Consider the following 14,141-nt stretch of genomic DNA (forward strand, 5'->3'; position numbering starts at 1 on the left):
GACCCTAGCTCAGGGCTTTTCCCATCCCACCCATCAGGATCCAGCGCTCTGCCCCAGGCTTCCACCCACCACTCACAAAGACCACTCGCTCCAGAAACAGAGTTTTAATTCCCCAGTTTTAGTGCATTTACAAAAGTCCACAGCTCCAGCTGGAGGCCCCATTGTTCTGTGCTGTCCCTGCCTTGGGACAGTTCAGCTTACTCTGTGCTTGTCCAGGCAGGGGGACAAAGGGGTGGCAAGTTTCTATTAGTGTAACATAATTGATACAAAGATTGCTTATCAACTGTAAAAAAAAAAAAGGCTCAGGGATCAGTCAGGGGCCTCTAAACAGCCCTGTTGGATCCTCCAGGCCCAAAATAGGCAATGAGGTATGGCGCCTATTATCTCCACAAGTACCCTCCTGGGCTCCTGGTACACTCAGCCTCTCTCACATTCACACACATCACATCTATCTATTTCTGTCTCTCTCTGTCTCTCTTTCGCGCGGCGCACGCGCGCACACCCACACACAGCTGACCCTCTGCAGTGCTCAGACAGCTGAGAAAAGCTATATACACTGAGGCAGTAGCACCAAGTGGCTGCTAGCTCATGCCTGCCCCTCCAAGACCCTTCCTTTCCATAAAAAGGGGGCTCTAGAGAGCATCTTGCAAGGTTTTTGGGGCGCCCTGGGGCAGAAAGCAGCTGTCCTCAGGGTAGGCCCCTCCGGGGGGCGTGGCCTCATCTGGGCAGGCTGGAGGAGGCAGAAAGGGAGGTGGGGCCACACAGCGCCTCCCGGATGTTCTCCAGGCAGCCGAGCAGGTCCATGTCGCGGAGCACAAGGCCCAGCAGCTCCAGCGTGGCTTCTTCTCGCGGTGTGCGCTGCCGCCAGGCCGCCAGCATGCTGTAGTGCGCTTCCCGCAGGCAGCGCCCGTTCTGCAGCTCCAGCCTCTCAATCTCGTACTCCCTCAGCCCCAGCCGCCGCATGAACTCCTTCCAGCGCGACGGGGGCACGCCATCCACCACCGCATACAGCGTTGCGGGGTCGGCTGCAGGGAAGCAGGCAGAGAGCCTGGAGGTGCGGCTCCGTGCCCCCGTCCGCCCTGCCCCGCTGCTGCCCACGAACGCGCCCTCTAGGAGCCCCGCCCGCCTATGTCCCCAGCCCGGATTCCCCGCCAAGTGCTCACTGTCAGTGCGCTGTGTGCAGGCGCCGTCCTCCCACTTCTGAAGAGGGATGGGGATGGAGGTGGAGGCTGGAGCCGCTGGGAGGAGGGGGCCCGCCCCTTGGTGGGATGAGGCCTTCTCTCTCAGTGGTGATGCAGGCCTGAAGTTGGGCCGGTCACTAGGGTTGAAGGTGGGACTGGGGATGAAGGTGGAGCTGGGGATGGGACTGAAGCCTGTGGTGGGGCTGAAACTTGGTGCTGAGCCCAGGCGCTCAGGGTCCCCCTAAAAAAAGAAGACAGCATTAGTGGGGAGAGGAAAAACATCCCGCCCTCTTTATTCTGGATGGGGTTGGAACTAAAGGGAATTAGGGGAGCTGGAGGGTCCAGGGTGATTCCAGGTGATTTGGGTCTTACAAGATTGTAATGGACAGTCAGAAGGAAGATTGAGGGTAGGTCCCTGGTTTCATCTTACCTCTTCTGTAGGTGTTGATTCCCCACAAACTGAGAAAAAAGAAACAAAACGTCACAAATTTCACTTCCTCTCTCAGTCTTGGTGCCTGTGGCTGGGGCTGGCCCCGGGGACTTGTGGTGACATGCTTCAGGGCCTATGTGGCCCCAAGGACAAGAGAATTACTGATACAGTATGACCTCTCACCAGCCATCCAGGACCATCTCCTGCCAACCGAGTCACTGCCGCGCACTAAGGGGAGGCTCCTGATTTCCCGCCAGGCTGGTGCGTCTTACCACCCAGCCGCCTCCACATCCCCACCAGCACCCTTTCCTCCTTCCAGAGGCCCCACTCACCAATGGAGTGGAGCTTGAGCTTCCACCGTGGGAAGCGGCATATTAAACCCATGAACAGGAGGGATAAAAGGCAGAGACCCAAGAAGATCACCAGGGGCAACAGCACTGTGGTGTCTGGAGACAAAGCAGATTGTGGTCAGAGGAGAGAGCTGCAGGAGGTAGCAGGGCTGGCTGGGTGGGGGCAGGGGCCAGATTAGCAGAGGGCAGGTGAGCATGGGCACTGGGTTAGTTCTCCTCACCTGAGTCCTGAAAGGGCTTAACACTTTCGTATTGGGATGGGCACAGCTTCTTGCACTCCGTGTTTGACTTACAGCTAAAAGAACAGAGAGCAATGGTGAATAGGGGCCCTCCCAAAGGAGGAACACGGGTTCAAAAAAAACAAAAAGAAAAGAAGACGTTGTTGGAAATTCTTTGCTTTATAAATATTTTAGGTATCTCTTGATATATAATGGAAATTAAACCTATCTTGGGAATTGATGCAAAGGAATGAAACATAAGTTATTCACAGAATCAGTTCGTTTAGACCTGGAATTGATCTTAAAGAGGCTGTGTAGAAAGACTTAAAAGCAGTCAGGGTCAGAGTATAAACTCCAGCCCAGTCATTGGTTAGCAGTGTAATTCCAAGCCAAGTCATTTAACCGGGATGCCTCAATTTCTTCTTCAGGAAAACAGGAACCCTACCCACCTGTCAGGATTGAGGGTTAAGTGAGAGAATTATGCCTGACATCTAGTATGTGCTCGGTAAATGGTAGTTGTCATTGAATTGTTATTTTATCATTGTTCTACTGAGAAGAATCTAATGGCAAAGAGAAGTTAGTTAGAAAGCTTTTTCTTAAGATGACAGTGCTGCTGACAACACGTGACTTTGAGAGAGGGGTCAAGCGTGCATGTGAAAAATGTAAAAATACATATTGCTGGGAGACACCAGAGAGCACTCTATCATAAGCACATCTTTCCGTGTTGGGAGCTGTGACTGGGCGGTGAGGAGCGATGAGAACTACATGGGAGGCCTGGCAGGAACTTGAGAAGGTGAGTTATCAGCAGGAATCTGAAAGCAGGAAGAGGTACTTTTACCCACCTCATCAGCTCATGATGAGAATTACATGGGATGGGTATAAAAGCTCTTTCAAGGAGAAGAAACAAAACTTAGTAGGAAGAAGGAAGTACTTTCTTGTCAGACACTTTGTAGCTATTTTTTGTGGTTCTTACAACTTCCAAGTGCACAGCATTATGCTTAAAGGTAAGAAAACTAAGGCCCTGAGACATGAAGTCACGTGTCCAAAGTTGCACAGCCAGTAAGTGGCTAAGCAGAGATGAGTTCAACTTTAGAGCCCACAGAGTTTCTCCCTTGCAAGCGAGAGTGCAAGCACAGCCTCCACGGAGCCAGGAGTGAGGAGGCTTGGTCAAAGGGACCAGGGAGGACAATGCCACATTTCATCAAACCCAAGATGCCACCACTAATGAGGCACCATTATTTGCATACCACACACACACACACACACACACACACACCCCTGCCAATTAAACCGTGATACATCATCAATTGTTGTAAGACACGGTCTGATTTCATAGATGTAAAAGTGTGTTCTAGAATCCATAGTAGACACTGTCACCCAAGAATCTTAATGCAAAAATAATAATAATCTGAATGTTTAAGTTAGAAGAACTACAAGTCCCTGGGTTATAAGCCTTTATCCCCAAAGTCTTCTTAATATTTAACATTTGACGAACAAGTTGGGGGAAAAAGAGACAGACTATCTGGTATCATGATATGAAGTGTCTCCCAGTCAGACACCCAGTAGGAGCCAGAGCACCCTTGGGTGTCCCCCTTGTCCTGCTGGTGACTCACCATAGCCACCCCATGACACCCTATGCTCCCTGACCCAGTGCTCAGCAGCTTGCAGAGATACTCACTTCTCACAGGACACACATTCATTCTCTCTGAGAAAGAAGCCCACGTGGCAGGTGCATACGGTGTTCTGTATCTCATTGCCTGTGGGGAGAGAGACAGCACAGCTTGAGGACTGTCCTGCATCCTGAGGACTAGAAGGAGAGCCAGGAGGGGCTGGGATAGATGGCCAGACTGGAGGCACTCCCACAGACTGCGGGAGTGGGGAGGATAGGAAGTGCTGCTTCATGGAGCGGGGGTGCATAAAGGTAGAGACCTTGCTCCTGAGACAGAGCCTGCCCCTGCAGTGAGGAGGGGCCTGGGGTCGGGAGAGTGGTGCTCACAGTCGATTTGCTTCACGCCATTGATGCAGAGGCTACAGTTCTTGCACTGGAAAAGATTGCCATCCCAATATTTCCGGTACTGGTTCTTCTCACAGCCACACTGGGTGTTCCGGTCCACTGTGCAAGGAGAAAGCTCCACCTGGTTCATTTCTGGTGAGGGGAAGAGATGGAGTATTAACCTCTGTAACACACACTCACACCCATGCACTCTATCACAGATGCACGTGCTCTCCTGCCCACACCCAGCAGCACAGATTTGCATACCCTCACAGGTGGACAGGCGCGCTCAGCCCTCTCACTGCCCACTTGATACATCCTGTTTAGAGCCCTTGCCCTCTCCTGAGACGCACCTTTTCGGCACTTCGAGCAGCTGAAGCATTGTCTGAAGTTGTTCTCAATAGCAGTAAAGGTGCCGTTTTCACACTCTCTGCAGTCTGTGTCCAGCCCCGGGCCTGGACAGTCATTGTGTAGGTAGGTCCCTGTGATTGGAATGTCTGGGTCAGGCTGCAGCCAAGAGCTCGAGGCAGGAGCCCCATGCTAGGCAGAACAGCCTGGTCTACCTTTCTGAAATCTCTAGAACAGGAAAGGAGGAAGAAAATCCCAGCCCAGGAGAAGCAGACTTAGGGACAAGAACCCCAAGTTCTAGAACATTTGGAAAAAGCAAAGGAAGTAGCAGGGCCCCATACCTGAGATCACTGTTACCACTTCCTCCTACCTTTGTGACACTTCGTACAGCAAATGGAATTATTTTGAGGGTGGCTGTATTTTCCCTGGGGACACATACTGTCTCTTTTCTCCCGGTCCCTGAGGTCAGGGACCAGTCCAGTAACCCCAAAAGGGAATATTTCCACCAACAGAGCCATGAGCACCTGGGAAAGAATCAGTAAAGGAGGTCTCATCAGGATGTAAGCTTGGACAGGTGGCACCGTGCAATCTATACTTAATTGTTCTCTGTTTGTCCTGTGTGCCAATTGTTCTATGTCCCTCAACTCAAGGCTGGTAGACTCCAGGCCCGGCTGTATTTTATCCTGATTTCCCCATGGCAGCTAATATTGTTGGACACGAGGCAGATGTTCAAGGAAAGGTTTTTGTTTTTATTATTGGGAACTGATAGGTTACGTCAATTCTAGCCCTTCCCAACAAGCAGCCCTAAATATTGGGATGGTGCTTCTCCATCTGAGTGCTGTGTTCCCAATGCATTCACTTTGTGAACACTCACGAAGGTGGGATCTGTGCTTTCCTGTATTATATTATGCCAATAAAAAGTTCTTTATGAAATCAGGTTTGAGCGGAGATGAGTGATGTCCCTGTGGGCAGCGTTCCTGGAGAGTGCCCAGAAGCCAAAGGAAAAGTCTGTTTATTAATTTGTATCAAAACCTCACCCAGGATCCCACCCTCAGATTCCATTCTGCATCCCTTTCCACCACTAAATCTGCACAAACACCCCAGGGTGGCCAGGGCAAATGTGGAGGGGAGTAAAAGGGGAAGTTCAGGGTCAGGGATGGGGTGGGCAGGTGACAGTTTCAGTGGGGGCAAGAGTGGGCAAAACATGTAGGTTACGTGAAACTAGAGCTGACCAGAGGCTGGTGAGCCAGCTCAAGTGACCATCAAGTCAGGAGCTGAGGCTGTGCCAAGGAGTCCTGAAGCCCTTCGCACACCGCACACCGGGGCATTCTGGAAGGCATGTTTTACAGCCTCAGGCCAAGCCCGCAGCAGCTGAATCACTCACCCAGTTCTAGTTTAGGTGCCTGGACAGAAAGCCAGGAGCCAGAGCTGAGCTCCAACCAGAGTTGAGACTTTGCTCATTGCTTTTCGACCAGCATCTTGCTGGCTTTCCCTGGGCCTTGATTATTTTTCTCTGCTAGAAGAGCCGCTTTATGTAAAGATAAGAGGATGTCGTGAAAGCATTTTAAACGTTGGGGAGCAACAGATCACAGAAACCCCAGCCTGAGACAGGAGGGTGTAGCAGCCTGCAGCCACCGAGCAACAGGCCTGCGGCCGCAATGGCTCCACATCTCAGCAGGCAGGCGGGTCACACCCTGAGTCACCCGCTGGGAGATGCGCAGCAGCCCTGAAGGCCGAGCCTCAGCCACAAACGGGAAGCCACACTCAGAAACACAGCAGCAATCCCCGCAGGGGTGCACCCCCCTACTCAGAGGACAGCAGTCTTCCCTGATCCACTCTGGCACGGTGCCATCTCTCCTGAGACCAGGACCGGGGCTTCCAGGGCAACAGGAAGCGTTTGGGGTGGTTATGGGAAGAACTTCCCCATCCTGAAAGAAGAGCTTTCCCCGAAGAGAAGAGCGCAGAGCACCTAAGGTCATGGGCACTTGGAATTCCATCCAGGGGGGCTGGGAGCAAAGCCAACAGGCAGAGACAGAGTCGGGAAGAAGTGGGGGGCTCCAGTTCCGGGACTGCCTGTCGGGGGAGAGCTTTCCATGGACCTATGGCCTATGAGAAATAAACATCCCAGGAGGGAGGGAGAGAGGCTTTCTCAGGCCACGTGTTCCCTCCCTCTACAGCACTTTGGGGGTTAAGTCAGATCCGGGAAAGGGAAATCTTTTCCCAGCAGCTCCGCCCAGTGACTCAGGCCAGAGGGAGGGAGAAGGTCTGGGGGAGGGGAGAGGGAACCAGCAGCTTCCCCAGCTCTGTAAGGGTCATGAGTCAGCATAAACACTTAAGGGACCAGCCAGCCGTTGGGATCCCTTCCTCCTGTGGGCCAGTCTATCCCTCCAATCCCCAAGTAGAGCCCCCTGTAGAGCTCTCTTTCCTCCTTTCCTCCTCAAAAGATCCAGGCAATGGACCCCTGTCCCACTGGGCCCACATATTTTGGGAAACGGCCCCCTCTCCCATTCCATCCCAAAGGGAAGTCTCCCTCACCCCGACTTCCTCCCACCAAGTCACTACCCACTCCTCCCTGAGGGCTACTCAGTTCCTTCCCACCCCTCAGCATCCTTCCTTTAGACGAGGCCCCGCCCTGGCTCCTCCTCCCCGTTCAACCAGTCCCCACAGATAAACTGGGTCCCTGTTTTCTCACCCAGGCCCCCGACACTCCCCAATTCAAGAAGGAAGCCAACCAAGGCTGCCCTCCTCCCACCCCGGTTCACTGCATTCCCACAGCCTGGCTGGTTCTGGCCAGTTGCACTGGCTTTAGGGACCTCCCTGGAGTCCCAGACAATCCTTAGGAAATAAGGCCAGTTCTGAGGCTCCTCAGCCCTTCCCCCAGGCCCACCAGCAGCACAGGAAAAACTCCAGAGCCCTGAACACCCACTTCCAAAAGGAAGGGAACAAGCAGAAGGGATGTGAGACAATCAGCACTATTGCCCAGGTGTCTCACGGCCCCCAGCAGTGGGCACCATTTGTTGGCTCTGGTTGGCTCTGGTGAGCACCTCCTTAGCAGCTGTATCTTGCAGCAAAACAGCAGAAACAGGAGGTGAGCTCAGAGCACCCCGGGCTGATTGCCTGTCACCTGGAGCAGGGGAAGGGCAGGAAGCTGGGGGTGCCTGTGGAGAGACAATTGAGGGGGTGGCCCAGCACCCCTCCAACTCCCCCACAACTTCCGCCTGGGGAGGCTTTAAAGTGTGACTTCCTGTGCTGGGCCTGTGTAGGGTAGGGGGTGGAAAGCGACCCTGTGGTCTAACTCTGATCCAGCCACCTCAGAGGACCGCTTAGCTGTTCCCTTCCCCTGCATAAATTTGTCCATTAAATTAAAATGTGTTTGTTCATTTAATGTGAAAATCTTCGGGGAGCTCATGACAGCTTCCCCTCCAATTAATGACATTTCCCCCACCCAAGCTTATTGGACGCTCAGCCCCCTGTGAACTTTAATAACATGAATTAACTATATCTACTCTTGGCTCTGAATATAATTATCTTGGGTGAGGAGATATGATCTCCCCAATAGACCACAAACTCTCTAAGAGATCAGAAAGAGTGTTTTGGTCAGAGATAATGTCCTATCTTCCTGGGTATCTTCTCAGCATCCAGAACTGGGGGAGCAAAATAAACATGGACTCATGGGTTGATCTAATGGCTGATGTGTCTTCCCCTCCAGGTGAAGCCTATGATTTCTAAAGAGGGAAGCAGGGAGTCAGTGTCCCACCACCGTAGGAATATACTTATCTCCAGGGGAGAGCTCTCCAAGTAAGCCCCGCCCCCTCCATCCCACACACACACACACACACACACACACACACACACACACGAACACCTTCACTGGAGATGGTGACAAGTGTTTCTCTCCCTTTGAGAGTCACTAGTAAGTAAAAGCAGCACCTACGAAAGATAAGAGTTTGAGAACCTCTGCTCTAGCGTGTTAGATGCGTACTTCGCTTGGTTATTCCCTGGACCCTTAACGTGCCCCAAACTAAATTCATCAATCGCTTGGCCTAGACAAATGTCACACCACCAACTTCTCAGCACCAGTGTCAAGACGTTTGCCACCTTTCTTTCCTCAGGGCCCCACCCTCATCCCTGCTGCCATACAGTCTGTCAGTTCTTCTTGCCAGTCCTTCCTCTGTGATCTCCCAGTATTCCCTCTGTCCATGCCACATACCTGGAGTACTGCCAACTGTCTTCCAGCCAATTGCCCAGCCCCTTTCCTGCTCCAACACATCCTACAGACTTTCTTATCTGTGTTCAGGCTTCAACTTGCAACTGCAATTATGGGAATCTTGCTCTTAGGATCTGACCTCGACATCATGTCCACAGGTCACTGCTTTTCTGAATGAGTTCTTGCAGAGGTACTTCACTGCTATTCTGAACACATTCTACCAAATGCAGTGGACCCTCAGAGAACTGTTTATGAATGAATGAATGAATGAATGAATGAATGAATGAATGAAGTCCTCTACCTGGGACCATGTTCAAGATCTTCTCTTCATCCCCTACCCCACTTTCTCCAATTTTCTCATTCTCATTTCTTCTTGTTCCTAAACATGGTCCTTCCACGCCAGCCATAGTGTTCAGCTTCTTACCACCACTCATCCAACACAAAACCCATCTCTCTATTCTTCTGCTCTCCCTCAAACCAGTCTCCCTTTTTCTAGCCACCCTGCCAGTCAGTGCCTTCAAATCTCAGCTCCAAATCCACTTTTCTACGAGGTTTTCCCTCTTTCATCCCATCTGAACAATCTTTTGTTCCTTTATTCATTCAACAAATAGTTAAGGAGTAGTCTGTCTGCCAGGGAGGCAGAGATAAAATACACCACTCATGCTCTCATGAGTTCTCTGCTGGGTCAGAGACAGTCAACTGTAGGCTCTGTGCAGGGAGCACTCCAGGAGCACGGACACTGGAGTTGAGATCTGCTAAGCAAGAAAAGGCAGCCACACGGTGCTCTCTCCTCCTTGGCTCTGCCTCCCATCGGTGTTCCAAGGCACCACATCACAATGCTTTTGTGGGGATTTTCCTCCAGACTGTTCTCTGAAATCATTTTTTTCTGGATGCCTTCTTGGCTCCTCTACTGTAAGCTCCTGGAGAGCAGCAAAGTCCTGTTTGCTTTGTCCCTTTCTCTCCTGTACTCTTCCCCACTACCACCGCCCCTCCCACCTCTGCCACATACACAGTGTGTGCTCTGAATTGTCCATTGAGTGGGGAGCCTTACCCAGACCTTGCATACCTCGTTTCCCCTCCAGCTCCAGGCTGAGGTGGCTCTCTTAACAGTCATACCCCAATCTGGGCTGGACGAGCCCCAGCCCACAGGCACTTTGCTGTATCTGTTCAGGCTACCATACCCTCTGTTTTCCAAACACCACGTAATTACTACTAATAATACTAACCCTAACTATAAAAGATACCTCTATGGAGTGCTTTCTATTTGCTATACCCTATTCCTATACTAGAATGTAGACGCCACGAGGGCAGCGATTTTGCTCACTGCTGTAATCCCAGCTCCTGTGTCTAGCACAGAGCAGGCACTAATACATTGACCACTTAATATATATCAATCTATTTGCTCTTTAAAACAACATTAGGAGGGACAAAACCCAACACTATGAGGTAATGACAATTATGTTCATTTTAGAGATAAGGAAAGTGAGGCATGGAGGGCTTACATTACCTGCTCAAGTTTAGGCAGCTAGTATGTGAAAGAGCCAGGATTTCAATCCAGGTGATCTACTTCCAAAGAAAGAGAAAAGAGAAAGAAGATGGCAGGGCAACTGGATGGGGGCGGGGCTGGGAGAAGGATACACCTGAGAGAAGGAAAAAGATGGGGCTGGGGAGAGAAGATGAGGTGGGAGAACCAGAAGAACAGTGAGACATGATACAGAGAGGTGCTGCCCGAGGAATTAAGGTCTAGAAATGTGGAGTAGAGCAAAGAGAGGGAACTAGAGAGAAAGGGTTTTAAAAAGGAGAGTCTGAAAAGTATCTGAGGAGACTTCTGGGAGAGAAAGTATAACACCCTGAGGAGAGGAAAGGTCCAGGAGCCACAGGTGGGCCAGGCAATCAGAAGAAACTGGCCAACACAGGCTGGGAAATCCACGCAGCCAGGTAGGGGAGGGAGCTCAGGGATCTGCCGGGATGATGCCAGGACCCGGGGGAGATCAAGGATACCTTGACGCGGCTGAGGCAAGAGAAAGGGACATTTTCCAGTGACGAAAACAACTTTCTACCAACTTCCCCAAATTGAGCTGTAGAAGAAACCAAGGGATTGTTGTCTAGGGCTTTGGGGAAGGGCTGGAGGGCAGGCACAGGGTCCCTGTCCAGTTGGAGGTGGTGTTAGCTACCTAGAGAGGGTGGGTCCAACAGAGGCCACCTGCCTAGAAGCTGTCCCAAGCTAAGGTAGCAGAATGCCCCCAAGTGAGAGACCTGGGCCTGAGGAGAGCACTGAGACACTCTCCACTGGCCTGCCCTGCCTCTACCTCGTTTCCCACTTGACTCTTAAATAGCCCCCACCACACGGCCCCCCAAGCTTACCCCACCAACCCACCTCCGCTCCCAGACTCAGTTTTCCCACTTCACTGTCATCCAGTTCCTGCCCTCCAGCAGGAGTTTGCTCAGCCAGGGCGCACTGTAAGCCTTACCTCCCCACAGTCCAACCCACTCCCGTGCCAGCCCGCTGACCAGAGGGACAGAGCGCTCTGAATCATCTGGACTCTGAGAGGACTAACCGTCATTCTTCCACTCCTCTACTTTCCCTACCAAATCTGCCCCACCCTCCGCCATCACCTGCCCCCCCATTCCCAGATTCCCCGTAGCCCCCCCCAGCAAACTTCCTAGACTGTGAGGGGCCAGGGCTCCCTCTTAATCCATGCCTTTCAAACTTCTCCCTTGCCCCTGACTCAGTGCAGATGGATGAAGAGGGAAAACTGGGCTTCTGTCAGGTCACGGCCCTCTCCCGACAAAGGCCCATTCTTGCCGGTTGGCCGGCGGCCCACGGTGCCCTTTGCCCACCAGCCCACTCGGCCCTTGTCCCTGGTCTTACCAGTGGCAGCAGCAAGCCAGGCACGGTGGGGAGGCCCATGTCCGGCCAACTGTGACCTCTCACTCCCCCATCAGGACTCAGGCAGTGGCGGCGGCTGGCGCAGTGGCAGCGACAGAGTCCCGGGATGAGCGGGTCAGGAGGTCCCAAGTGGAGCCTAGGCCATCGGTAGGGGCATAAGAGTTGAGACTGGGACGGAAATCACGGCCTGGTCCCAGAGGCCCCAAACCCCGAAGGCCAGAACCAGAGCCTGAGTCCGGAGAACTCCGAGGAAATTAAGAGGAGGCAAGAGGAGGTGGGAGGGCTAGGGAGAGTGGCAGATGTGTGTTGCAACAGCGGGACAGGAAGAGCTTGGGGGAGGAGGCGGGACGAGGCAGGAGGAGGCGAAGGTTCCTTAACCCTTTGTAGAGCTTCAGCGGCCAGAGTCCTGGATCCACCTGCTGCGTGCTCCGGAAACACCACCAATCTTACCACTCCCAACCGAACACCAAGGTACGATCAGCCCCCTCCCTCCTCATTCTCATCATCTGGCCATTCCCAGATGAACAGCAATAGAAAGACCTAAGGCTCTGGAGTCAAATTCACTGGGTTCCAGTTCAGGATCCTCTACTTTTCCACCGGGTGGTCTTGGACAAACAACCTAGGCTCTCTGAGCCTGTTTCCCTGTTTGTAAAATGGAGAGAACCTATCTCAGGTGGTTGCTGTAAGGATTTATTGAAACAGGACAGATAAGTGTCTGATAGATGACAAGTACTCAGTGTTCTTAGTAACTCTTCCCTTTTCCCGAGTTCTCCGCTGACTATCTCCTACTTTCTTGGGAATTTACCCTTCCAACCCAAACCTCAGAGTGATTCCTAACCCTAGTTTTCTGCCCTTTCTGAGGCCCTCATACCCAGTTCCCCCCAATCTGGTTCTTATCCAGTCTGTGCTTGGCTGGGTCCCCCAGCTGATGATTCTGGCTCTGCCACCAAACAACGGTGGGACCTCAGGCTGGACACCTCCACTGTACTTCAGCTCATTATTGAATGAGAAGCAATGCCTACCTAGCCCACTGATATGGGAAAGGGATGCCACGGGGAGTAATGAGATCCTATCTGTGAAAACGCTTTCAGAATTATAGATATTTCAATCAGATATTACTAGTACATTCCCCGTGCCTTTTCTCCAGATATTCTGTACATCAACCGAAACTGACCTTCGAGATAATCTGCTGCACCACTCTTGTTTTATAGATGACAAAACTGAGGCCCAGAGACACACATGGCATGTTCCCCACAGAGCCAGCAGAAACCCCAGACTCCAGACTTCAATCCAAGGGCTCATTTTGCTATGATAGACACAATGCCACTTTTTTTATCTGTCCCTTTGAGTCAGACCCCACACCTTGACTCTTTGGTATTTTATGCCACCCCCATTTGTGCAGGACATCTCCCAAATGAATCCCACAACAAGCGTACAATATTCATCCAAATATTCTCTGGGCACAATGACCTTCCCTATCCGCATCCCAGACCCAGGGTCCTCCAGCTGCTGAGGTTGCTAGAAATGCAGGGAGACCAGAGAGGAATGAGGTCCAAGGGCTTTGTGACTTGGAATCAGAGCTCCTGGTCCCTTCTCCCCTTGATCCAACCAGCTGACCCCACACCCCAGCGTCTACCCTACCTGGCTCTTCCTGGCCATCCCTCTCTGATCCCAAGAGCAGAGCATCTACAGATGAGAGTGGAGTTTGGATGTCCCCACCTTGGACTGACTTCACTCGGCCTCATCCTCCAGCTTTTGAAGAACTGGAGGGTTGAAGCTCGACTCACACAGGAAGGTGCTCACCTGCAGCAGCGCACAGGGAGCCTGCAGGGCAGTACAGTGGACCCAAAGCAGAGCTCTTGAAGAAACAGAATCACCGGAATAAAGTGCAAGAGTCAGAATGCCCAGTTTCCAACATGAGGAAGCAAGGAGGGCCATAGGCTCCCCATCTACAAATTGGGGAACACACCGGTACCCCTCACATCATATGCATTGATGATTAAATGCATGTAAAGTGTTTAGCAAGTGCTCGCCATATATTAAGCATTCGATAAGTGGTAGCAATGTTACTAGTTTGTATTAATAATGAATAACAACTTCAATGTCCTATTTTTAATGTTACAAGGAATTTTTAATAGTCTATGCCAACTGTCTAAGCCATTACACATAGCCTGGCACAAAAGGAGCATCTCTCATTATTCAGGATAAATGCTTATTTACTCAATAAGTTTAAAGCTTTGAGAAAGGTGGCATTAAATTGTTCAATGAAATTCTGTTTTAAAAATATGGTGAGAGATGGGTAAATCTAGGAATATGAAAAGCTAACTAGTCTCACGGAGGAGATAAGAATATGACAATAATCCCTCTAGGGGAAGAGGAATAATGGTGAGAGAGAGAATGCGAGAGATGGAGAACTTGGATAGGAGCAAACTGGGGATGACAGAATTGGTTGTTCGGGTCTATGGAGCTAAGGATAGACAGAAAAGAGGTTCAGATTGCAGTCTCCCCTCCCCCATCACGTGTG

General features: G+C 51.5%; 1 protein-coding gene across 1 annotated transcript; it reads right to left on the reverse strand.

Annotated features, from left to right (window-relative positions):
* Positions 1 to 89: 89 nt before the first annotated feature.
* Positions 90 to 11,879, reverse strand: TNFRSF1A (TNF receptor superfamily member 1A). The gene is made up of 10 exons (XM_033116451.1): positions 11,600 to 11,879; positions 4,891 to 5,044; positions 4,526 to 4,654; positions 4,176 to 4,325; positions 3,858 to 3,936; positions 2,183 to 2,256; positions 1,944 to 2,057; positions 1,612 to 1,640; positions 1,164 to 1,422; positions 90 to 1,025 (listed from the first exon to the last, which is right to left on the reverse strand). The coding sequence occupies exons 1-10, from the start codon at positions 11,636 to 11,638 to the stop codon at positions 718 to 720; spliced, it is 1,335 nt and encodes a 444-aa protein (XP_032972342.1). The 5' UTR covers positions 11,639 to 11,879; the 3' UTR covers positions 90 to 717.
* Between the last annotated feature and the right edge of the window lie 2,262 nt (positions 11,880 to 14,141).

This window comes from Rhinolophus ferrumequinum, chromosome 10 (genome assembly GCF_004115265.2).
Source record: "Rhinolophus ferrumequinum isolate MPI-CBG mRhiFer1 chromosome 10, mRhiFer1_v1.p, whole genome shotgun sequence".
In the NCBI taxonomy this organism is placed as follows: Eukaryota; Metazoa; Chordata; class Mammalia; order Chiroptera; family Rhinolophidae; genus Rhinolophus; species Rhinolophus ferrumequinum.

Coding starts and splice junctions, on each gene's coding strand:
- TNFRSF1A (XM_033116451.1), bottom strand. CDS start 11,638: ATGGGCCTCCCCACCGTGCCTGGCTTGCTGCTGCCACTG. Junction 4,655..4,890: donor CTGTACGAAGTGTCACAAAG/GTAGGAGGAAGT, acceptor TTCCAATCACAG/GGACCTACCTACACAATGAC. Junction 3,937..4,175: donor TGGCGTGAAGCAAATCGACT/GTGAGCACCACT, acceptor CTCTCCCCACAG/GCAATGAGATACAGAACACC.